General features: G+C 41.2%; 2 protein-coding genes across 2 annotated transcripts; both read left to right on the top strand.

Moving 5' to 3' along the window:
- The first annotated feature begins 3,509 nt into the window (after positions 1-3,509).
- Positions 3,510-24,485, top strand: LOC135475251 (threonine synthase-like 2). Its single transcript, XM_064755077.1, has 9 exons — positions 3,510-4,395; positions 10,783-10,977; positions 13,418-13,570; positions 16,059-16,207; positions 16,393-16,459; positions 16,993-17,138; positions 17,979-18,104; positions 23,165-23,304; positions 23,840-24,485. The coding sequence occupies exons 1-9, from the start codon at positions 4,173-4,175 to the stop codon at positions 24,069-24,071; spliced, it is 1,431 nt and encodes a 476-aa protein (XP_064611147.1). The 5' UTR covers positions 3,510-4,172; the 3' UTR covers positions 24,072-24,485.
- LOC135475947 (uncharacterized) lies at positions 21,022-22,947 on the top strand. Its single transcript, XM_064755918.1, has 3 exons — positions 21,022-21,038; positions 21,293-21,540; positions 22,153-22,947. Exons 1-3 carry the CDS (start codon positions 21,022-21,024, stop codon positions 22,398-22,400), a joined length of 513 nt encoding a protein of 170 aa, XP_064611988.1. The 3' UTR covers positions 22,401-22,947.
- Positions 24,486-25,901: the final 1,416 nt, after the last annotated feature.

Genomic DNA, 25,901 nt, shown 5'->3' with positions numbered 1-25,901 from the left:
TCCAGCATTTTAATACCAAACATGCACGTGTACACCAAAAATGAACGCCTGGGAGCAAAAAATGACTTTATACCCTAAAATACACAGAACTACAATCGTCCCTACAGAAAAACGGAAGTTTTAATGGAGGTCTGTGTCCGGCTATTATGTCGAAACATGATCAAACTACCATGAACTAAAACATGAAATAAATATGTACCAACTTAAAAACAGCACGGAGATTTGGCCACCCTGGGTGGTACCAGTGTCTGAAATTTGGGTCTTGATCCAAGAACTATATATATATATTACTGACGGGGGCCTCCATGACCGAGACGGTTAGCACGCCAGCGTGGCACAATGATCCAGGAGCCTCTCACCAAAGCGGCAAGCTAATGCTGGCTTCCTCTCCGGCCGCACGTGGGAAGGCTTTCCAACAACGTGCGGATGGTCGTCGGCTCCCCCGGGCCTTTGGGTAGAGGCCACTGAAGGAGAGTCCGGAGTGAACCACTAGCATTTGGCATGTAACTGACATACTTGTCCACATGATGTTACATGGGTTACTTGGCCCACATGGGATACTGGGTTGGAGGTATAAATCATCCTCAACTTCATAATTAACTTCATGTGTAAGATCACCGTAGGCTATTGGAATATAAGCGTCAAGTCAGACATTCATATACCAGTCGTAGTCCGTAACGGGCGTTTCAAGTCGATAATCACAAGATCCATTTCCAAAGAAATTATACAAATAAGAAGTAAAGCCGGTAACACACAAGAGAGAAGTGGTCATCAGTTTTCATTGATGCCGGGCAGACAATGAATATTCCAGGCATGAATTCCATATCAAAGTTCAAATTCGTAGTCCGTGAATGAGTTCCATGTCAAATAACAATTAAACAAGTATCTCAGTCGCGCTTTAATTGCAACTGTTCATAAAGGCATCATGCTGATGTAATGAGCATGGCTACCTTTACGGCCCCTATCCCCAGGTTAAGTGGTATTAGATACAGTTTGAAAATGACGAGCGTTACAGACCCTAACCGCTCAGACTGTGATTCAAAAGTAACGGACGATTACGTCTTTCCCGTTAATATGTAAAGTTCTCATGCTACAAGAGGCGCCATCTATGATGTTACACGACATACAAGATAGACGGTTACACTGGGCAACCAGCGCCATCTATGTTGTTAAATACCATGTACGTGATAGATATGTACATAGGGATAACAGCGCCGTCTATGTAGTTGATCACAATGCAGATCGTCAGAGATTCTGAACGCTCTGTCCATACCTGCCAACGAGAGTGTTATACTGTAAAATTTGAGAAACTTAGAATGAAGGCGTTTGATGGAGTATCCTTGACAAACTAGTTTTTGAACTAGCAACTTGTGACGCAGATTAAAGTCATCACAATTAACGCAAGATCTGACAAATGCTACAAGGCGAGATATGTATACGCCATATGCAGGACCCTTTGGTATATTGCTATCTAAATAAGGATAATTTACAATATCAAAATTGAAATTATCCCTTTTGTCGTAAAGGCGGCGTGAAAGGAGACCTTGTCCGTCTTTGTACAGATATAGATCCAATAAGATGTACCATCAGGACTATCTGTTGTCTCCTTTAAATCCAATGAAGGCGGATAGATTTCCTTCACCGCTTCAGCAATATGGGGATTATTTAACGCCAGTAGATCATCAATATACCGCTTGGTAAATGAAAAGGATCGAGTTTTAAAGATATTACTTTTAAGTAATTTCTGCATATAGTCGTATTCATATGAAAACAGGTATAGGTTTTGCCAAAAGAGTCGCACAATTGGTACCCATTGGAATACCTATGCACTGTTGGTAAATGGTATCTCCGAATTTCACATAGATGTTATTAATGAAAAATTCAAGTAATTCAATAAATAATGTAACTTCCCATGAGTGGTAACCTTTATAAAGTGAGTGAGTGAGTGAGTGAAAGTTTTAACGTCGCTTTCAACAATATTTCAGTTTTATCGCGACAACCTTTATAAAGAGTAGAACTAAAGAAAGCCTTATTGCATCTGACGTTGATGTAACGGTGACCTGTTTTAGTAAATACCGAGACAATTAACGACGATATTCTTTCAATAAGATCTTTGTGAGGAATTCCAGTATAGAGAGTAGAGAAATCCCATGTGGATACGTCTTTGTACGGTATATGCATATGAGCATCGAGTTCTTCTGTAAGACGTTTGGAGTTGTTAAGAATCCACATGCAGTTGACACCTGAATTTTTTGTTATGGCACAACAATACTTATTCCAAAATGACTACTTCTTGTAACGCTCTCGTAAGTAGGGCTGACAAGAGTTTGGTGGTACAGCTTCTTGAACCTGCAATAAATCGAGCCTTGTATGGGGATTTATGCATTTAAGTAATCCAGTAAAGTTGTGGTATTTCTGTGTGACGGGTACGTATATTTATGCGCCTTTCTTTAAGAAGGGTTTTATGTTTGTTAAATAGTTCCTCCATAGTACATATAGTAGCAGAATACATGGATGTCGTTGTAGATGCACATAGCTCTTAAACAAGAATTTGATAATAATAATTCTTGTAAATAAAGATGACATTATTAGGAGCCTTGTCTGCTACAGTGATGACAAATTTACTATGAAGGTCAGCGAGTGTCTCTTGCACAGTGGGATCCTTCAAAACCTGTTTAACTTTAAGTAGAGCATCAATGTCTAGACCGTGTATAGTTAAACTAACTTTCTTTTTGACAATCTCAAGCCAATCGTTAAGTACCAAAGAATCCACTTTCTCCCGTTTTGACCATTTTTTAACATACCCCTCAAGTGCCGAGATGATATTTTTTTTGTTTGATCGAATGTTGACAAGGAAGCTGTTGGCCTCTTATACTGCCTTCGCTAAAAATTAACCAACACCTCGATTGTTTGATCGCCGATTGAATCGGTATCGATCACACGTAGCCGCACAGCCACAACCAGTCCCCTTGTCCCTCAACCTTGAACGTGACCGGAAGACTTGGGGTCTGTTGGCATATTTTATTGTCACCTCCTTTGTTTACTTGTTTTTCGCTGTGTCCTGAAGAGTTTTCCATTTACTCGATGCCGTTCAGTTTAATGAGCGTGAAACCCCGAAATGCTCACAGGGGGTCTACCACAGGTTTCAGGCAAGTTACTGGAAAACATCTGAACGTGCGCCGTATCACGAGCACACTGAGACCCCCATCAAAAAAGATAGCAATTGAATTTTGGAAATTTCCAATCCAGGGTGGGAACTGAACTCGGACCGCTTGTCCTGTTGGGGTCCTGTTTGGTTCTTTGTGGTCTGACCGCCGAGTCACATTCTTCAGCCTCCTTCGCAGTAGTTCTCTGGGTGTTCATCATGCCCTATAACCACACACTGTGCTCATACTGGGAGAATCTAGGTCACATGTACCTCAAAATAAAATACCGCCACAACGTAGCGTGCTGGCTATTTACGACCCGCAGTTCGGCACGACCTATGGGTCTGCTCGGATATAGGCGTATATAAATATACAGGCTTATAGTCTCGTACCTGCTCATGGATGTAGGCTGCCAAGCGCTACTCGGTTTATTTGACCAATATTCATAGCACTGCGATGAAATACACGACTCATGAGGAAATCCAAGATGGTGGCACTGTCGAACATGTACTGATATCAGTAAATATACTGCCATGTAAAGAGCATTTAGACCGCAGACATGTGGATACTCCCGGATGTGTCCCAGACTATGTTCTCTTTACACGCAACGCTCTGGAATATCGGTTTTCTGTGGAGGTTAAGAGGTTTATATTCAAGTACTAAACTCATTGTGGGATAGACTGACATGCAAACAGGCTTTCATCTCCAGGACAGTCGCGGGCTACTGTGGACGTTCCGTTGTCTAAGTATTGCGCAAATTTATTTGTGTCCAAATGTATAGAGCCATCTTTCCAGTTTCCGCGCACATGCTCAATTTAATTTGACCTCGATAGAATTTGATCACCTCGGTCGGTTTCTGTCAGATTAAATGAATCTGGATGCCAAGTGCATACCCTTTTCACCTCTGGAATTGGACTGAATTTGACTGAAACAGATTGTGTGGGCGTGGCTCTCCACATATAGCCTTCGGCATTAGACTTTATATGAACCCAGATTTGAGGCTTAATTGTAACAGCAACGAGCAACATGAAGTTCGTAAGTACCAGAGGCGGAACTAAGCAGGCCACATTTGAAGAAACTTTGTTTTCCTGTTATTGTCAGGATGGGGGCCTGTTTGTACCAGAGGCGGTGCCAGAGATTTCGAAAAACACTCTGCGCGATTGGTCCAAGTTATCGTTCGTGGAACTGGCACAGCGAATCGCCAGGCTGTACATCGACGAGGATGAAATTCCTACTAATGAAATCAATGGTAAGATGGCTACAACTGAAACTGAAAAAAACTACCCTTATATATACAGGGTCTTGTTACTTACGCTTCCACACGGATAAGGGTAATGTAGAACTACTTTCCTTGAGTTCTCTACAAGATGGTAAGGGTAATGTGGTACTATACTCCCCGAGCTGTCTACACGTGGTAAGTGTAATGTGGCACTATACTCAATGAGTTGTCTACACGACAGTGAGGGTACTGAGGCACTATGCCCACTGAGTTGTCAACATGATGGTAAGGGTAATATGGAACTATACTCGTTGAGTTCTCTACACGATGGGAAGGGTGATATGGCACTATACTCATCAAGTTGTCCACACGATGGTAAGGGTATTGTGACACCACAAGGGTAATATGTGGTACTATACTCACCGAGGTGTGGCCTACATTGCACGATGACAAGCGTAATATGATACAATACTCACCGAGGTGTGGCCTACATGCACGATGACAAGTGCAGTGTGTGGTACTATACTCACCGAGGTGCTACCTACATGCATGTTGACAAAGGTAATGTGTTGTACTATACTCACCCAAGCGTTAACTACATTGACGATGACAAGAGTAATATGTGGTACTATACTCACCGACGTGCGGTCTACATGAACGATGACAAGGGTAATTTTGTACTATAATCACTGAGGTGTTACATACATGCACGATGACAAGGGTAATGCGTGGTGCTATATTCACCAAGTTGTGACCTACATGCACGATGACATACGTAGTGTGTGTTACTATACTCACCGAAGTTTTACCTACATGCACGATGACAAGCGTAATATATGGCACTACAATCACCGAGGTGTAGCTTACATGCAGAATGACATACGTAATGTGTGTTACTGTACTCACCGAGGTGTTACCTACATTGATGATGACAAGGGTAATATGTGATATTTTACTCACAGAGGTGTGACCTACATGCAGGATGACAAGTGTAATGTGTGGTACTATACCCACCGATGTGTTACTTACATGCACGATGACATGGATAATGAATGTGGTACTATACTCACCGAGGTGTGGCGTACATGCACGATGACAGGAGTAATGTGTGGTACTATACTCACTGAAGTGTTACATACATGCACGATGACAAAGGTAGTATGTGGTACTGTACTCATCGAGCTGTGGCCTACATACATGATGACAAGGGTAATATGTGGTACTATACTCACCGAGGTGTTACCTACATGCACGATGACAAGCGTAATATGTTGCACTATACTCACCGAGGTGTGACGTACATGCACGATGACGAGAGTAATTTGTGGTACTATACTCACTAAAGTGTTACTTGCATGCACGATGACAAGGGTAATGTGTGGTACTATACTCACTGAAGTGTTACATACACGCATGACGACAAGGGTAATGCGTGGTACTATTCTCACTGAAGTGTTACATACATGCACGATGACGAGAGTAATGTGTGGTACTATATTCACTGAAGTGTTACATACATGCACGATGACAAGGGTAATGTGTGGTACTATATTCACTGAAGTGTTACATACATGCACGATGACAAGGGTAATGTGTGGTACTATATTCACTGAATGACGACAAGGGTAATCCGTGGTACTATTCTCACTGAAGTGTTACATACATGTACGATGACGAGAGTAATGTGTGCTACTATAGGGGCCTACTCACTGAAGTGTTACATGCATGCACGACGACAAGGGTAATGCGTGGTACTATACTTTTTATTAACACACCTCTTTACTCACAGAAGTGTGACCTACATGCAGGATGACAAGTGTAATGTGTGGTACTATACCCACCGATGTGTTACTTACATGCACGATGACATGGATAATGAACGTGGTACTGTACTCACCGAGGTGTGGCGTACATGCACGATGACGAGAGTAATTTGTGGTACTATACTCACTGAAGTGTTACATACATGCACCATGACAAGGGTAATATGTGGTACTATACTCACTGAAGTGTTACATACACGCATGACGACAAGGGTAATGCGTGGTACTATGCTCACTGAAGTGTTACATACATGCACGATGACGAGAGTAATTTGTGGTACTATACTCACTAAAGTGTTACTTGCATGCACGACCACAAGGGTAATATGTGGTACTATACTCACCGAGCTGTGGCCTACATACATGATGACAATGGTAATGTGTGTTACTTTACTCACAGAGGTGTTACCTGCATGCACGATGACAAGCGTAATGCGTGGTACTATACTCACTGAAGTGTTACATACATGTACGATGACAGGAGTAATGTGTGGTACTATACTCACTGAAGTGTTACATGCATGCACGAAGACAAGGGTAATGCGTGGTACTATACTCACTGAAGTGTTACATACATGTACGATGACGAGAGTAATGTGTGGTACTATACTCACTGAAGTGTTACATGCATGCACGAAGACAAGGGTAATGTGTGGTACTATACTCACTGAAGTGTTACATACATGTACGATGACAGGAGTAATGTGTGGTACTATACTCACTGAAGTGTTACATACACGCACGATGACGAGAGTAATGTGTGGTACTATACTCAATGAAGTGTTACATGCATGCACGAAGACAAAGGTAATGCGTGGTACTATACTCACTGAAGTGTTACATACATGCACGATGACGAGAGTAATGTGTGGTACTATACTCAATGAAGTGTTACATGCATGCACGAAGACAAAGGTAATGCGTGGTACTATACTCACTGAAGTGTTACATACATGCACGATGACGAGGGTAATGTGTGGTACTATACTCAATAAAGTGTTACATGCATGCACGACCACAAGGGTAATATGTGGTACTATACTCACCGAGCTGTGGGCTACATACATGATAACTATGGTAATATGTGCTACTTTACTCACAGAGGTGTGACCTGCATGCACGATGACGAGTAATGTGTGGTTGTATACTTACCGAGGTGTTGGCTACATACACGATGACAAGTGTAATATGTGATACTATACTCACCGAGCTGTGACCTACATGCATGATGACGAGGGTAATGTGTGGTACAATTCTCACGGAAGTGTTACATACATGCACGACGACAAGGGTAATGTGTGGTACTATACTCATACAGGTGTAGCCTACATGCACAATGACATACGTAATGTGTGTTACTGTACTCACCGAGGTGTTAACTACATTGATGATGACAAGGTTAATATGTGATATTTTACTCACAGAGGTGTGACCTATATGCAGGATGACAAGTGTAATGTGTGGTACTATACCTACCGATGTGTTACTTACATGCACGATGACATGGATAATGAATGTGGTACTATACTCACCGAGGTGTGGCGTACATGCACGATGACATGGGTAATGTACTATACTCACCGAGGTGTGGCGTATATGCACGATCACGAGAGTAATTTGTGGTACTATACTCACTGAAGCATTACATACATGCACGATGACAAGGGTAAAATGTGGTACTATACTCACTGAAGTGTTACATACATGCACGATGACAAGGTTAATATGTGGTACTATACCCACTGAAGTGTTACATACACGCATGTCGACAAGGGTAATGCGTGGTACTATTCTCACTGAAATGTTACATACATGCACGATGACGAGTAATGGATGGTACTATACTCACTGAAGCATTACATACATGCACGATGACAAGGGTAATGCGTGGTACTATTCTCACTGAAATGTTACATACATGCACGATGACGAGTAATGGATGGTACTATTCTCACTGAAGTGTTACATGCATGCACGACCACAAGGGTAATATGTTGTACTATACTCACCGATCTGTGGCCTACATACATGATGACAAGAGTAATATGTGCTACTTTACTCACAGAGGTGTTACCTGCATGCACGATGACAAGCGTAATGTGTGGTACTATACTCATACAGGTGTGACCTACATGCACGATGATGAGTAATGTGTGGTAGTATACTCACCCAGGTGTGGCCTGCATGCACGATGACAAGTGTAATATGTGGTTCTCTACTCACCCAGGTGTGGCCTGCATGCACGATGACAAGTGTAATATGTGGTTCTATACTTACCGAGGTGTTGCCTACATGCACGATGACAAGTGTAATATGTGGTTCTCTACTCACCCAGGTGTGGCCTGCATGCACGATGACAAGTGTAATATGTGGTTCTATACTCACCGAGGTGTTGCCTGCATGCACGATGACGAGGGTAATATGTGGTTCTATACTCACCGAGGTGTTGCCTGCATGCACGATGACAAGTGTAATATGTGGTTCTATACTCACCGAGGTGTTGCCTGCATGCACGATGACAAGTGTAATATGTGGTTCTCTACTCACCCAGGTGTGGCCTACATGCACGATGACAAGGGTAATTTGGTACCACACTCACTGTACTCACCTGCACGGTGACAAGGGTAATGTGTGGTACTAAACTCACCCAGGTGTGGCCTACATGCACAATGACATGGGTAATGTGGTATTAAACTCACCGAGGTGTGGCTTACATGCACGGTGACAAGAGTAATGTGCGGTATTGTACTCACCCAAGTCACATACATGCACGATGACAAGGGTAATATGTGGTACTATACTCACCGAGTTGAGGCCTACATCCATGATGACAATGTGGTACTGTACTCCCCGAGGTGTTATTTACATTGATGTTGATAAGGATAATTTGTGATACTATACTCACCGAGCTGTGACCTACATGCACGATGGCAAGCGTAGTATGTGGTTCTACACTTACCGAGGTGTTGCCTACATACACGATGACAAAGGTAGTATGTGGTACTATACTCAACGAGGTGTTGCCTACAGGCACAGCGACACATATAATATGTAGTACCAAACTCACCGAGCTGTGACCTACATGCACGATGGCAAGCGTAATATGTGGTTCTATACCCACCGAGGTGTTGCCCGGTGAGGTGTTACATGCACGGTGACAAGGGGAGTATGTGGTACTATACTCACCGAAGTGTTGCCTACATGCACGAGGTGCATATGGTATTCCACATGCTGTATTGTTATCAACAGATCGTATATGGTAATCCACAGACTGTGTATTGTAATCCACAGGCCGTATATGCTAATCCACGGACCGTATATGGTAATCCACAAACCGTTTATGTTAATCCACTTGCTGTATTGTTATCAGCAGACCGTATATCTTAATCCACAGGTCGTATCAACAGACGGTAATTGGTAATCCACGAACTTTATTGTTATCACAGACCGTATATGGTAATCCACAGACCGTATATGGTTATCCACAGACCGTATATGGTAATCCACAGACCGTATATTGTAAATCTACGGGCTGTATTGTTATCAGCAGACCGTATATCTTAATCCACAGGCCGTATATGGTAGACCACAGGCCGTATATGGTAATCAACGGGCTGTATTGATATCAACACACTGTATATGGTAATCCACAGGCCGAATATGGTTATCCACGAGCTGAATTGTTATAAGCAGACCGTATATAATAATTCACAGGCTGTATATGCTCATCCACAGACTGAATATGGTAATTCACAAGCCGTTTGTGGTAATCCACAAGCTGTATTGTTATCAACAGACCGTATATGGTAATCCCCTGGCCATGTTTTGATAAATGTGTTAAAAACCACAGGCTGTAGGCCCCTACTGTATTACACATGCGTTATTGTTATTCACATATGAAATTGAAGTTCACATTCTGTATAATTGAAATACACGATGTGTTATAACCCACAAGTTGTATTGTAGTACACATGCTGTATTGTGATCCAAATTGTAAATTTATTTATTTGTTTGATTGGTGTTTTACGCCGTACTCAAGAATATTTCACTTATACGACGGCAGCCGGCATTATGGTTGTAGGAAACCGGGCAGAGCCCGGGGGAAACCCACGACCATCCGCAGGCTTCTGACAGACCTTCCCACTTACGGCCGGAGAGGAAGCCAGCATGAGCTGGACTTGAACTCACAGCGACCGCATTGGTGAGAGGCTCCTAGGGTAAATTGCAAAACACGATGTGTTATAACCCACAGTGGTATTGTAATTCACATGCTGTATTGTGATCCATATGTTGTGTAATTGTAATACACGATGTGTATAACCCACACGTTGTATTGTAATACTCATGCCGTATTGTGATCCACATGCTGTATAGTGATCCAAATGCTGTATTGGGATCCACATGCTGTATAGTGATCCAAATGCTGTATTGGGATCCACATGCAGTATAGTGATCCAAATGCTGTATTGGGATCCACATGCAGTATAGTGATCCAAATGCTGTATTGTGATCCACATGCTGTATAGTGATCCAAATGCTGTATTGGGATCCACATGCTGTATAATACTAATACATGATGTGTTATAACCCCCAGGTTGTATTGAAAGGGCATTCATGCACTTCTCCCACCCTGGTATTGCCCCTGTCGTGAAGCTGAGAGGTGGACTGAATATACTGGAACTGTTCCATGGGAGGACTCTCGCCTTTAAAGACATCGCTCTCTCCTTTGTGGGCGAACTTTTAGAATATTTCCTGAAGAGGCGAAGGAAACGTGTTATCATTGTTGTTGGTAAGATAGAAAGGGTGTTGCAATGGGTACATACATTTAGGTTCAGAGTAATAGCCAAGCTCAAAGTATGACTCACAGTGAACCCATCAAATCAATTTGCAAATTATAAGCCAAATTATAAGGAATTTAATTTTCCAAACAAAAAAGTATTAATTTCAAAGAATATCAAAATGACTTCAAATTACTTGAAAGATTTTTGCAACATTTTCGTTGTCTACATTCTAATTAATTCTAACTATATGGATACAGCATTTATTTAGTGTTGCTCATGAGCTATTTGCTCTTGGATAGTTTACATGTGGATCATTTCATCTGTCCAGCACTATCAGAATGAGAAAGGGATTCAGCGCTCTTCGGGCAGACCTTTTTATGTATAATATTATCGAAGATACTACTTGCCATTACTGTAATGATACATGCGAAGATACCTTTCATTATTTTTTTTATTTGCTCTCAATTTGCCACCCATAGGAAGCACATGCTACATACCCTCACACAAATTATTTCACCCGGTGTAAATTATCCTGTTTTTATTCCACAATGTTCACGATATATATGTAATATACTTTTTTTGGCTCTAAAGATTTAAATTACGAAGATAATAAACTTGTTTTTCATTGTGTGCATAAATTTATCAATGATACAGAACGATTTTATGACCATGGTAATGGTAATAACGATGTTAATATTGTAAATAAATAACTAATTTATTTCAACTTATATCTGAAATAAACTACCGGGCAAAAGAAACGTATAACGTTGTTCAGCACCACAAGAAAGAGAAAGAAAGACAGACAGTATCAACATGATAAGCATTATATTGCAATAAACCATTTTCCGTTAAAAAATTCAAAGCCATATGGATATTACACTTGCTGTCAGGCCGAGTAAAGAAGGCATGGGGTAAATCTGAAAATTTACACAAATGCAAGTAAAGGGACTCCCTTAAAAAAGGTGTACCTAATGTCCTATCATGTCATAAGACAGATCGTTAGTAGCGTGTGTGAGCACCCATTGCATCAATTAAAGCCAAAATACGCCTCCTCATGGAAGTCGTCAGCCGCCGGATGACGTCATCAGGAATTCTGTCCCACTCCTCAAATAAAGCCTGTTCGAGCTGTTGCCTGTTTTGTGGGGGAGGGACACGTTGTCTCAGACGTCGATCAAGATGATCCCACAGATGCTCTAAGGGATTCATGTCTGGCGATCGTGCTGGCCAAGGCAGTACGTTGACATCAACGGTGTCCAGATAATTTAGTACAACTCTGGCGGTATGAGGTCGTGCATTGTCCTGCTGCAAAAGGATACCCCTTTGCTGTTGATGCACGAATGACACCATAACAGGTTCCAATATTTCATCTCGGTACCTTTGGCCAGTCAGATTTCCCTGGATGATGACCAGTCTCGTTCTCACCTGTCCACAAATTCCGCCCCATACAAGCACCCCACCAGCACCAAAAGGGTGGACATTCTGAATGCAGTTTTGTGCCAATTGCTCTCCCCTGCGTCGATACACACGAATTCGACCATCATTTCTGAAGAGGCTATATCGACTTTCATCAGTGAACAGCACCCTTTCCCAGTCTCGTCGCTGCCATCGACGTACAACTCTTGCCCAACGCAGCCTGTTTTGACGGTGTAGAGGAGTCAATGCCATTCCACGGAAGGGGCGATAGGCTCTGATTCCACTCACGCGGAGTCGTCATAAGACTGTGCGTCTGCTGATGGGGTGTCCCAGTGCCGTTTCCGCCGTTGACGTCGCCGTCACAAACCGGTTACGCAGGTGGATTGTGCGGATGTACCGGTCTTCGCCAGGCGTTGTAACACTTGGCCTGCCCGATCTTGGACGATCTTGTGTACTGCCTGTTAGGCGGTAACGACCCAACAGTCTGCTGATGGTGGCTTGACTGCAATTGAATGTTCTGGCAATGTGGTGTTGGCTGGCCCCCATGTCGGCCATACCAGTGGCTCTATCACGTTCTGCTTGTGTGAGTCTCGGCATCTCTTAGATGTTTTTTATGGTATTGCACCCTTACCATGTGCTACATCGGTATTTATACGGCGGTCATTATCGAGAATTTTCAACAGGGCCCGTAACTCTGTTTTTCCGATTTTTCATGATGCCTTACACCAATTTCCATGAATCTCGTTAAAAAGTGACGTGTACGCAGGGTGCTTATGTGCAAACGTATTCGCACAACGTTCAAACTTATTCAACTTATTTTTGCATAGAAAAAAATGCATTTAAAAGTTATACGTTTCTTTTGCCCGGTAGTTTATGTATTCTCATATTTATATGTATGCACTTCGTTAGTTATTATGTTGTTAATTGTTGCTTTGAGGAGATCACCGTAGTAGCCATTAGGCTGTGAGAAATTCTCGTTAAATAAATAAAGAATTAAATTAAATTAAAATATATCTAATATTTACTTCTTCTCAGTAACATCGGGAGATACCGGAAGTGCGGCCATTGAAAGCGTAAAGGGAAAAGAATTCATCGACATAGTTGTTTTTCTGCCTCACAGAGGATGCAGTGAAATCCAGGTGTTACAAATGGTGACGGTGATTGAGGACAACGTTCACGTTTTCAAGGGTAAAACTTGTCACAACACACGACGTCACTCTATATGCAAAAGAAATAATATGGTATATAACTGTATAACGACAAGTCGACCTGAGCCTCCGTTAGCTGATCCCAGTTCCCATTGACTGAACCCTTCTTCCGTTAGCTGATCCCAGTTCCCATTGACTGAACCCTTCTTCCGTTAGCTGATCCCAGTTCCCATTGACTGAATCCTTCTCCCGTTAGCTGATCCCAATTCCCATTGACTGAATCCTTCTCCCGTTAGCTGATCCCAGTTCCCATTGACTGAACCCTTCTCCCGTTAGCTGATCCCAATTCCCATTGACTGAATCCTTCTCCCGTTAGCTAATTCCAGTTCCAATTGACTGAAACCTTCCCCCGTTAGCTGACCCCAGTTCCCATTGACTGAACCCCTCTCCTGTTAGCTGATCCCAGTTCCCATTGATTGAACCTTTCTTCCGTTAGCTGATCCTAGTTCCCATTGACTGAACCCTTCTTCGGTTAGCTGATCCCAATTCCCTTTGACTGAACCCTTCTTCCGTTAGCTGATCCCAGTTCCCTTTGACTGGATCCTTCTTCCGTTAGCTGATCCCAATTCCCATTGACTGAACCCTTCTTCCGTTGTGCTGATCCCAGTTCCCATTGACTGAACCCTTCTTCCGTTAGCTGATCCCAGTCCCCATTGACTGAACCCTTCTCCCGTTAACTGATCCCATTGACTGAACCCTTCTTCCGTTAGCTGATCTCAGTTCCCATTGACTGAACCCTTCTCCCGTTGGCAACACCCATTTCCTGTTGGGGCCTTGGACTTTTCTGCTCGTGGTACCTTGTCCACAATAAGGAGGTCCCACCTCTTTGGTGACAATAAGACGTCCATTACTCTCACTTGTGGCCGTTTGAGCAGGGTTAACATGCGTTACCCAGTGTCTTCACACTAGAGAAAACCAGAGAGAACTGCATCTTGCCAGGAACCTGGGTTTGGTCAATGGGAGAACGGTTTGGTCAAGGAAAGTTGGAATAACGGGAAATGGGTTCGGCCATCGAGAGGGGTTCGGCCAAGGGTTCGATTAGCCCGACGGCTTTGGCTAATGGGAGCTGGTTTCGGCCAACGGATACTGGATATGGTCAACGATAAAAAGGTTTAACAAGAAATGGGCATTGTCTACGGGAGTAGGGTGGAACAGGAAATGAGTATTGCCAACGGGAGGAGGGTTCAATTAATGGGAACTGTGTTTAGCCAACGGGAGAAAGGTTCAGCCAGTGGGAACTGTGTTTACCCAATGGGAGAAGGGTTCAGCTAATGTGAACTGTGTTTAACCAACGGAGGAAGAGTTCAATTAATGGGAACTTTGTTTAGCCAACGGGAATAGGGTTCAGCCAATGGGAACTGTGTTTACCCAACGGGAGAAGAGTTCAGCTAATGGGAACTGTGTTTAAACAACGGAGGAAGGGTTCAGCTAATGGGAACTGTGTTTAGCCAACGGAGGAAGGGTTCAGCCAGTGTGAACTGTGTTTAGCCAATGGGAGATGGGTTCAGCCAATTGGAACTGTGTTTAGCCAAGGGAGAAGGGTTCAGCCAGTGGGAACTGTGTTAAGCCAACGGGAGAAGGGTTCAGCCAATTGGAACTGTGTTTAGCCAACGGGAGAAGGGTTCAGCTAATAGGAACTGTGTTTAGCCAACGGGAGACGGGTTCAGCCAATGGGAACTGTGTTTAGCCAACGGGAGACGGGTTCAGCCAATGTGAACTGTGTTTAACCAACGGGAGAAGGGTTCAGCTAATGGGAACTGTGTTTAGCCAACGGGAGAAGGGTTCAGCTAATGGGAACTGTGTTTAACCAACGGGAGGAGGGTTCAGCTAATGGGAACTGTGTTTAACCATCGGGAGCTAAGTTCGACTTTTCATTACAGAGTTATATACTTTACTTAAGGCAGCGTTTGAAACCACACCTCATGTGTCGGGCGAGTGAAAGGCAAGTACCACTCCCACATCATGGGCGCAAAGACTTCCTTAAGCCTATATTGTGCTATTGTGCGCACAAAACTGTCCGGTTTTCTAACCTTTCTGTTGTTTTACAGCACAAAACAGGAGTGGGCTGAACAGTACATTGTAAATGGGGCGGGTATATACAGTAATTAATTTCACAAATTGTTAATTAAAATGCCTGATCTAAAATATTCAGTTTCTTGGAAAGTTTTTAGGTCCATAAATTAAAGTCATCTTTTGTGGAAATTTTTTAGCATTGTTTACACGCAAGTATGTTACATTTCACTGATGTGCCCTCGCTTGCCTTAAAGCGACGTCTTCGTGGCGCAAAGGGACGTCATCTTGATGTCGTAAAGCGGAAAGTTTAAATGCGCGTATTCGGAACTGTCCAGTACCGTGAGATCACTTTGATGACGTGAGTACTGTGCTGGAACTGCAGCATGACATAAATATTCCCGGTCACGTGTTATTGTTTTAAAACCATTGTATTGTCAAGTGAGTTCACATTCCAGTTGAAAACCTTGGAGAAGTTGATGTGGCTGTGAACAGGCTGTCACGTGACCAGACCTTTACCAAGCAGAACGGCTTTATGTCCGTGAATTCCACTAACTGGGCAAGGATCATGATGCAAATTGTCCATTATTTCTACGGATATCTCCAGGTACAAAGGACGTTTTGAATTACTGAATTACATAAAAGTATAAATGTATTTAGTTGATAGCTTAAATATAGGCCTATATGTTCACTCGTGATAGTTTACTACACATGTGACTGTTCCAAGGCTATGTCACTGGCAAACCACTTTTAGACAGTGAACTATATCCTTATTGTCACATCTGTCAATAGGTTTGCCCGAACGCTGATGAAGAAATGGAGTTTGTTGTCCCAACCGGGGCGTGTGGAAATATCGCTGGTAAGTTGAAATAGGTCCCTTTTTGTTGCCTTTTAACGGGTGAGGTCTGGTCGGTTAATGTGCATTCTGACATTTTGGCAATAATGAATGGATGCTTGGCAAACTAGAACGCACTGCCACAGCGCAGCCGCACTCAATCACGTGATGGAATCTATCAAAGGAATCATACTCCTCTCGACACCGCACGCGGTGAAAGAAACTATGTACTCGTGCCTTTGTGTAAATTAATGGTGAAAAATGATTTGAAATCCATGTATCCGAACCCTGTATCATCACCAAAATGTATACGGGATCAATATTTGTCCAAATGACAAGCTGTGCACAGATGTGCGCAAAATTGCCTTCAGATCGGTGCACACTTTTGTTGAAATTTGCTGACAAACAGGCAAATAAATGTTGACGAGAGCATAACCTCCTTGAAGGAGTTATATAATAAATATACACTATGCATTCTTAAAATTTTCTTTCGCTTCTGTGTGACTATGAACTTGGGTTATAGTTTTGCGTTGTAACAACGTATACATATTTTCCAGCTGGAATATATGCTAAGCAAATGGGCCTTCCAGTAAAATTTGTCTGTGCTGGAAATCTCAATGACATCGTGGCCAGAACTATTTCCAAGGGGCACTATTCTGTATCTCCTGTTATGTCCACACTGGCCCCGGCTATGGACATTCAGGTAAATGGCTGTGGAAGTATTCGAGATTGCTTAACTTATCGTGGAAAGGTGTAAGGAATCACTAAGTATTTGTCATATTATAATTAGTATGCGTTATGTAATAGAAGTCGTGATATGTTGGGGAATGAAAAAATTGCCGGTATGTGTCATGGAAATCATGGTATGTTGGGGAATGAAAGAATTACCGGTATGTGTGATGGAAGTCATGGTATGTTGGGGAATGAAAGAATTACCGGTATGTGTAATGGAAGTCATGGTATGTTGGGGAATGAAAGAATTACCGGTATGTGTCATGGGAATCATGGTATGTTGGGGAATGAAAGAATTACCGGTATGTGTGATGGAAGTCATGGTATGTTGGGGAATGAAAGAATTACCGGTATGTGTAATAAAAGTCATGGTATGTTGGGGAATGAAAGAATTACCGGTATGTGTACTGGAAGTCATGGTATGTTGGGGAATGAAAGAATTACCGGTATGTGTAATGGAAGTCGTGGTATATTGGGGAATGAAAGAATTACCGGTATGTGTGATGGAAGTCATGGTATATTCGGGAATGAAAGAATTACCGGTATGTGTGATGGAAGTCATGGTATATTCGGGAATGAAAGAATTATCGGTATGTGTAATGGAAGCCATGGTATATTGGGGAATGAAAGAATTACCGGTATGTGTAATGGAAGCCATGGTATTTTGGGGATTGAAAGAATTATCGGTGTAGAAAAAGTGTTGAATTGAATTTTAGCAGACAGATCTACAAATGGATGTGAATATTTGCTGTTTACAAACACGCCAATTTGAAAACGGACATTCAGTTCACAGCTCGTGTATTTCTTCCAGTATCCTTACAACCTAGAGCGCGTGATGTACGTGTTATCCGGAGCAGATCACGTGCTCATTGCGGCAATGTATAAAGAGTTTGAGTTAAGTGATGCGATTTCTGTTCCGAGGACTCTCGTTGAAAAGGTAGGCCATGGTGTATTAAACTATTCAATGACATTCGAAAAGATTGATAGTTATTCAACATGGACATTAAAAAGGCAGATAGTTATTCAACATGGACATTAAAAAGGCAGATAGTTATTCAACATGAACATTAAAAAGGCAGATAGTTATTCAACATGGACATTAAAAAAAAGGCAGATAGTTATTCAACATGGACATGAAAAAATGGCTGATAGTCATTCAACATGGACATTACCAAAAGGCGAACAGTCATTCGAGAGTGACATTAGCAAAGGCGGATAGTCATTCAACATGGACATTAGAAAAGGCTGATAGTCATTCAGCAGGGACATTAGAAAATGCTGATAGTCATTCAAGAAGGACATTAGCAAAGGCTGATAGTCATTCAACAAGGAAATTAGCGATGGCTGATAGACATTCAGCAGGGACATTAAAAAGGCTGATAATCATTAAACATGGACATTAGCAAAGGCTGATAGTCATTCAACATGGACATTAGCAAAGGCTGATAGTCATTCAACATGGACATTAGAAAAGGCTGACAATCACTCAACATGGAGATTACGAAAAGGTGGCTTGTCATTCAACATTGACATTAGCAAAGGCTGATACTCATTCAGCATGGGCATTAGAAAAAGCTGATAGACATTCAACATGGACATTAGAAAAGGCTGACAATCACTCAACATGGACATTAGGAAAAGGTAGGTTGTCATTCAACAGTGACATTAGCAAAGGCTGATAGTCATTCAACATGGACATTAGAAAAGGCTGATAGTCATTCAACATGGAGATTAGCAAAGGCGGATAGTCATTCAACATGGACATTAGAAAAGGCTGATAGTCATTCAGCAGGGACATTAGAAAATGCTGATAGTCATTCAGCAGGGACATTAGAAAATGCTGATAGTCATTCAAGAAGGACATTAGCAAAGGCTGATAGTCATTCAACAAGGAAATTAGCGATGGCTGATAGACATTCAGCAGGGACATTAAAAAGGCTGATAATCATTAAACATGGACATTAGCAAAGGCTGATAGTCATTCAACATGGACATTAGCAAAGGCTGATAGTCATTCAACATGGACATTAGAAAAGGCTGACAATCACTCAACATGGAGATTACGAAAAGGTGGCTTGTCATTCAACATTGACATTAGCAAAGGCTGATACTCATTCAGCATGGGCATTAGAAAAAGCTGATAGACATTCAACATGGACATTAGAAAAGGCTGACAATCACTCAACATGGACATTAGGAAAAGGTAGGTTGTCATTCAACAGTGACATTAGCAAAGGCTGATAGTCATTCAACATGGACATTAGAAAAGGCTGATAGTCATTCAACATGGAGATTAGCAAAGGCTGATAGTCATTCAACATGGAGATTAGAAAAAGCTGATAGTCATTCAGCGGGGACATTAGAAAAGGCCAATAGTCATTCAACATTGACATTAGCAAAGGCTGAGAGTCATTCAACATGGACATTAGCAAAGGCTGATAGTCATTCAACATGGAGATTAGAAAAGGCTGATAGTCATTCAACAGGGACATTAGAAAAGGCCAACAGTCATTCAACATTGACATTAGAAAAGGCCAATAGTCATTCAATATGGGCAATAGCAAAGGCTGATAGTCATTCAACATGGACATTAGAAAAGGCTGATAATCATTCAACATGGACATTAGAAAAGGCCAATAGTCATTCAACATGGACATTAGAAAAGGCTGATAGACATTCAACAGTGACATTAGAAAAGGCCGATAGTCATTCAACATGGACATTAGAAAAGGTTGATAGTCATTAGACAATCAACGTGGACATTAGCAAAAGCTGATAGTTATTCAGCATGAACATTAGAAAAGGCTGATAGCCATTCAACATGGACATTAGCAAAGACTGATAGTCACTCAACACGGACATTACGAAAAGGTGGGTTGTCATTCAACAAGGATATTAGCAAAGCCTGATAGTCATTCAACATGGGCATTAGCAAAGGCTGATAGTCATTCAACATGGGCATTAGCAAAGGCTGATAGTCATTCAACATGGACATAAGCAAAGGCTGACTGTCATTCAACATGGGCATTAGCAAAGGCTGATAGTCATTCAACATGGAGATTAGAAAAGGCTGATAGTCATTCAACAGGGACATTAGAAAAGGCCAACAGTCATTCAACATTGACATTAGAAAAGGCCAATAGTCATTCAATATGGGCATTAGCAAAGGCTGATAGTCATTCAACATGGACATTAGAAAAGGCTGATAATCATTCAACATGGACATTAGAAAAGGCCAATAGTCATTCAACATGGACATTAGAAAAGGCTGATAGACATTCAACAGTGACATTAGAAAAGGCCGATAGTCATTCAACATGGACATTAGAAAAGGTTGATAGTCATTAGACAATCAACGTGGACATTAGCAAAAGCTGATAGTTATTCAGCATGAACATTAGAAAAGGCTGATAGCCATTCAACATGGACATTAGCAAAGACTGATAGTCACTCAACACGGACATTACGAAAAGGTGGGTTGTCATTCAACAAGGATATCAGCAAAGCCTGATAGTCATTCAACATGGGCATTAGCAAAGGCTGATAGTCATTCAACATGGGCATTAGCAAAGGCTGATAGTCATTCAACATGGACATAAGCAAAGGCTGACTGTCATTCAACATGGGCATTAGCAAAGGCTGATAGTCATTCAACATGGACATTAGCAAAGGCTGATAGTCATTCAACATGGACATTAGAAAAGGCTGACAATCACTCAACATGGAGATTACGAAAAGGTGGCTTGTCATTCAACATTGACATTAGCAAAGGCTGATACTCATTCAGCATGGGCATTAGAAAAAGCTGATAGACATTCAACATGGACATTAGAAAAGGCTGACAATCACTCAACATGGACATTAGGAAAAGGTAGGTTGTCATTCAACAGTGACATTAGCAAAGGCTGATAGTCATTCAACATGGACATTAGAAAAGGCTGATAGTCATTCAACATGGAGATTAGCAAAGGCTGATAGTCATTCAACATGGAGATTAGAAAAGGCTGATAGTCATTCAGCGGGGACATTAGAAAAGGCCAATAGTCATTCAACATTGACATTAGCAAAGGCTGAGAGTCATTCAACATGGACATTAGCAAAGGCTGATAGTCATTCAACATGGAGATTAGAAAAGGCTGATAGTCATTCAACAGGGACATTAGAAAAGGCCAACAGTCATTCAACATTGACATTAGAAAAGGCCAATAGTCATTCAATATGGGCATTAGCAAAGGCTGATAGTCATTCAACATGGACATTAGAAAAGGCTGATAATCATTCAACATGGACATTAGAAAAGGCCAATAGTCATTCAACATGGACATTAGAAAAGGCTGATAGACATTCAACAGTGACATTAGAAAAGGCCGATAGTCATTCAACATGGACATTAGAAAAGGTTGATAGTCATTAGACAATCAACGTGGACATTAGCAAAAGCTGATAGTTATTCAGCATGAACATTAGAAAAGGCTGATAGTCATTCAACAGTGACATCAGCAAAGACTGATAGCCATTCAACATGGACGTTAGAAAAGGCCGATAGTCATTCAACATGGAAATTGGAAAAGGCTGATAATCATTCAACATGGACATTAGAAAATGCTGATAGTCATTCAACATGGAAATTAGAAAAGGCCAATAGTCATTCAACATGGACATTAGAAAAGGCTGATAGTCATTCAACATGGACTACGAAAGGGCGGATAGTCATTCAATATGGGCATTAGCAAAGGCTGATAGTCATCCAACATAGGCATTAGAAAAGGCTGATAATCATTCAACATGGAAATTAGAAAAGGCTGATAGGCATTCAACAGGGACATTAGAAAAGCCCAATAGTCATTCAACATGGAAATTAGAAAAGGCTGATAGTCATTCAACAGGGAGATTAGAAAAGGCCAATAGTCATTCAACATGGACATTAGAAAAGACTGATAATCATTCAACATGGAAATTAGAAAATGCTGATAGTCATTCAACAGGGAGATTAGAAAAGGCCAATAGTCATTCAACATGGACATTAGAAAAGGCTGATAATCATTCAACATGGAAATTAGAAAATGCTGATAGTCATTCAACATGGACATTAGAAAAGGCTGATAGTCATTCAACATGGGCATTAGCAAAGGCTGATAGTCATTCAACATGGACATTAGAAAATGCTGATAATCATTCAACATGGACATTAGAAAATGCTGATAGTCATTCAACATGGACATACATGTATTGAAATTCAGTCGGCACAACAGCGGTTTCGAAATCTGATGTCAATATAGCTGACGTCAATGGCGTAATGTAGGCTTTTTGCCAATAATAATGTATAGAGTTTGATGGTAGAAGAAATGGATATGACATGATTGTGTCTATATCACAATCTATAGTATACAGGGCGATTTATATATGGTTTCAGAGACCTTTTATTTCGTACTTGTTGTCATGTTTTTTACTTAATTATTAACCTCCGGATGGTTGTGGGTTTCCTCCGGGTTGCCCGGTTTTTACCAATAAAGGTATAAGTGAAATATTTTTGAGTATGGCGTAAATCTCCAATCAAAAAGAAAAAAATAGATAATGAAACCAATAAAGCAGTACTTAATTATTACTGGCCTCTCCTTGGAAAATTGCTTTATTTCGCCATTTCATCCTGGTATATACTCGTCACACAATATGGCATACATAATATAATACACAATAAGTGTATTTACAAGCGACAACAATGCTGATTTAATTTAACTGTCCATATCGGCTTACTGACGCCCTATCTGGGCCACAAGAAAGACGGGAATTTCTAAATCCACTCGTTTTGCTCATGTTCACAGTAAGTGATCGATTGTGAGGTGAGGAGGATTTAGTAGGCCTATATGTTTTCTCCCGGGCACTCCCACCATTTCCTGCACATACGGGTAAAACTGTCAACCATCGCATGAGTGATTAAATCTTGAATACGGCGTTAAAGAGCAATCAAATCAGTGAATTTAAGCCTATTACATTCAGCTGAAATCAGTAATTGGGACACACACGGCGGATGACGACAGGATTAAGGTTGTGATGCGGCAATGTTGGGAGGAGCAGGCATATCTGGTCTGTCCACACACGGCTGTAGGCCTGTCTTATTACTATCAGCAGATCGATCGGTAAGTATTTAATTAATATGACGATGGCCTTTGTGTACTGAGGACGTTCTTGTCAAGATAATGGGGTTGTCTTTATTGCGGCAAATTTCTCTGTACAATTTATGAACCGAAAGATTCAGTACAGACTGATATGCAATTTTTCTCATTTTGCCTGTTTGCTTCAAATTGAGCACAATTTTAAATATTAGTCTAGTCGTATTCAGATGTTGATGGAGCTAAGCGTGCCGATATCAATACCGACATTTACAGTACTGTTCGTATTGCCTCTATATCACACGTTCCAGCCAAGATCCATATCAGTTAATTTCACCAATTAATGCTTGTGTGTAGTGAATAAGAATAAATTTGCCATATGAAAAGATCATCAATGCCTTACTCTATCCGGGAAATAATATAAATGTGACGGTGCAAAGTAGTTTAGGATTTGTCTTGAGCAAAACCAGATTCTTGAGGGGCTGCGAGTCCTTGTTAGGCCAGTGCAGGAATGAAATGGTCACTGTCTAATGTCTGCTGTTTTGGTATTTCTATCTTATAGCAAAGATGAAAAGTGCGAAGGCCAGACGACCTCTAGAATATGCATAGCCACAGCCTCTCCGGAGAAATTCCCCGAGGCCCTTACATCTGCCGGACTTACCCCCAAGAAAAGTCCCAAACTGGCAAGTTTGGAGAAGCGGCCGACCAAGTTTGAAATTGTGCCAGCAAATGAGGATTGCGAGGATTTTATGAGAGCTGTTATCTCGAGGATCAGTCAGATGCGGAAGAAATAGTCGTTGTCTATATATTGTCCGGCCATATCTGCATTTTTGTCGAAGAGCAATCGTTGTCACATTATTTGATTTGATTTAAGCTTCATTTTATCCAACTGCCACTGTTATTTTGGACCTAACTGAAACATATCAGGATTTTGTCTCTTCTGGATAGAGCTGAAAACTGTTGACCCAGTATTACTACCAACCCATCACAGGTTACCTAGGTGACAAAATGCTGTTGATTTTTTAGTATGTTGTTGAGAAAAGTGCAAGCTGTATTAGTGGTATGGCATGGTATCACGTAAAAGTTACGGGTTACATATTTTGGGGTTTGAAGTTAACAAATTTAATACAAAATTAATAAGGAAGACCAATGCGTTAGCGTAACTTATAGACCACTTAACCAGGGTGGGTTTACGTGTATACATCACGTCAGGTAAACTGTGCCATTCAAAGTGACTTGGTTAGAGAGTATAGCTTCAGTGTTAGGCCTTATGCGACGTTACAAACCAGTTCATCCCTATGACTTAAAACTAATACCGCCAATCTATGACCATAAAGTCAGCATGGTATAATCAGACCTCCATTATAGCATGATCATATATACTCATCAGCAAACTATACATCAGCAATATATATATATCTATATCAGCAAACTATACAAACTATATCAGCTCAATATTTTAGACTATATAAATCAGTATTTGTGTCACTTTGTAACAACATATACATTTGGGCTTTATGGCTATTTCTGTACGAACGATGTATTCTTCTCAGACATCATTAGGCTTGTGTGTTTTTTGAGAGACTTGGACATCGATGAAAATATTTTTGATTAGTAAACAATTCGTGCATTATTATGACTGTGGCACTTTATGTCGAAAGTAGCTCACAGCTCATTATTATGACTGTAGCACTTTATGTCGGAAGTAGCTCACAGCTCATTATTATGACTGTGGCACTTTATGTCGGAAGTAGCTCACAGCTCATTATTATGACTGTAGCACTTTATGTCGGAAGTAGCTCACAGCTCATTATTATGACTGTAGCACTTTATGTCGGAAGTAGCTCACAGCTCATTATTATGACTGTAGCACTTTATGTCGGAAGTAGCTCACAGCTCATTATTATGACTGTGGCACTTTATGTCGGAAGTAGCTCACAGCTCATTATTATGACTGTGGCACTTTATGTCGGAAGTAGCTCACAGCTCATTATTATGACTGTGGCACTTTATGTCGGAAGTAGCTCACAGCTCACAGCTAGTCTGAAGCGTCATTATATTCACTGGTAGGAAGCTTAAGTAAAATCAAAGATCTTTCGCTCATCCTTTTTTCTAAATAATAATAATAAATTGCTACCGATAAGAAATTTCCGTATATTGATTGTTATATCGCTGGTGTTGATTTATTTGACAATACGCAGTTGGCGAGAAAAGGAACATAGCGTGTTGTTTATTGTTGAAGTAAGGCCGGTATATTTAGGCACCACGTATATCTTCTAAGGCTGGCGTATTTGGACATCAAGTATATCCTCTAAGACCGGTATATTTGGGCACCACTTATATCCTGTAAGGCTGGTGTATTTGGACATCAAGTATATCATCTAAGGATGGTATATTGGGACATCAAGTATATACTCCTAGGCTAGTGTATTTGGACATCAAGTATATCCTCTAAGGTTGGTATATATGGACATCAAGTGTACACTCTAAGGCTGGTATATTTGGACATCATGTGTATCCGCTAAGACTGGTATATTTGGTCATCACGTATATCCTCTATTGCTGGTCTATTTGGACATCAAGTATATCCTCGAAGGCTGGTATGTTTGGACATCAGGTGTATA

This window comes from Liolophura sinensis, chromosome 9 (assembly GCF_032854445.1).
Source record: "Liolophura sinensis isolate JHLJ2023 chromosome 9, CUHK_Ljap_v2, whole genome shotgun sequence".
Lineage (NCBI taxonomy): Eukaryota > Metazoa > Mollusca > Polyplacophora > Chitonida > Chitonidae > Liolophura > Liolophura sinensis.
This window is presented reverse-complemented; position numbering and strand designations above follow the sequence as displayed.

Coding starts and splice junctions, on each gene's coding strand:
- LOC135475947 (XM_064755918.1), top strand. Junction 21,541..22,152: donor GACATTAGAAAAGGCCGATA/GTCATTCAACAT, acceptor GTCATTCAACAG/GGAGATTAGAAAAGGCCAAT.
- LOC135475251 (XM_064755077.1), top strand. CDS start 4,173: ATGAAGTTCGTAAGTACCAGAGGCGGAACTAAGCAGGCCACATTTGAA. Junction 16,208..16,392: donor ATTTCTACGGATATCTCCAG/GTACAAAGGACG, acceptor ATCTGTCAATAG/GTTTGCCCGAACGCTGATGA. Junction 23,305..23,839: donor TACTATCAGCAGATCGATCG/GTAAGTATTTAA, acceptor TCTATCTTATAG/CAAAGATGAAAAGTGCGAAG.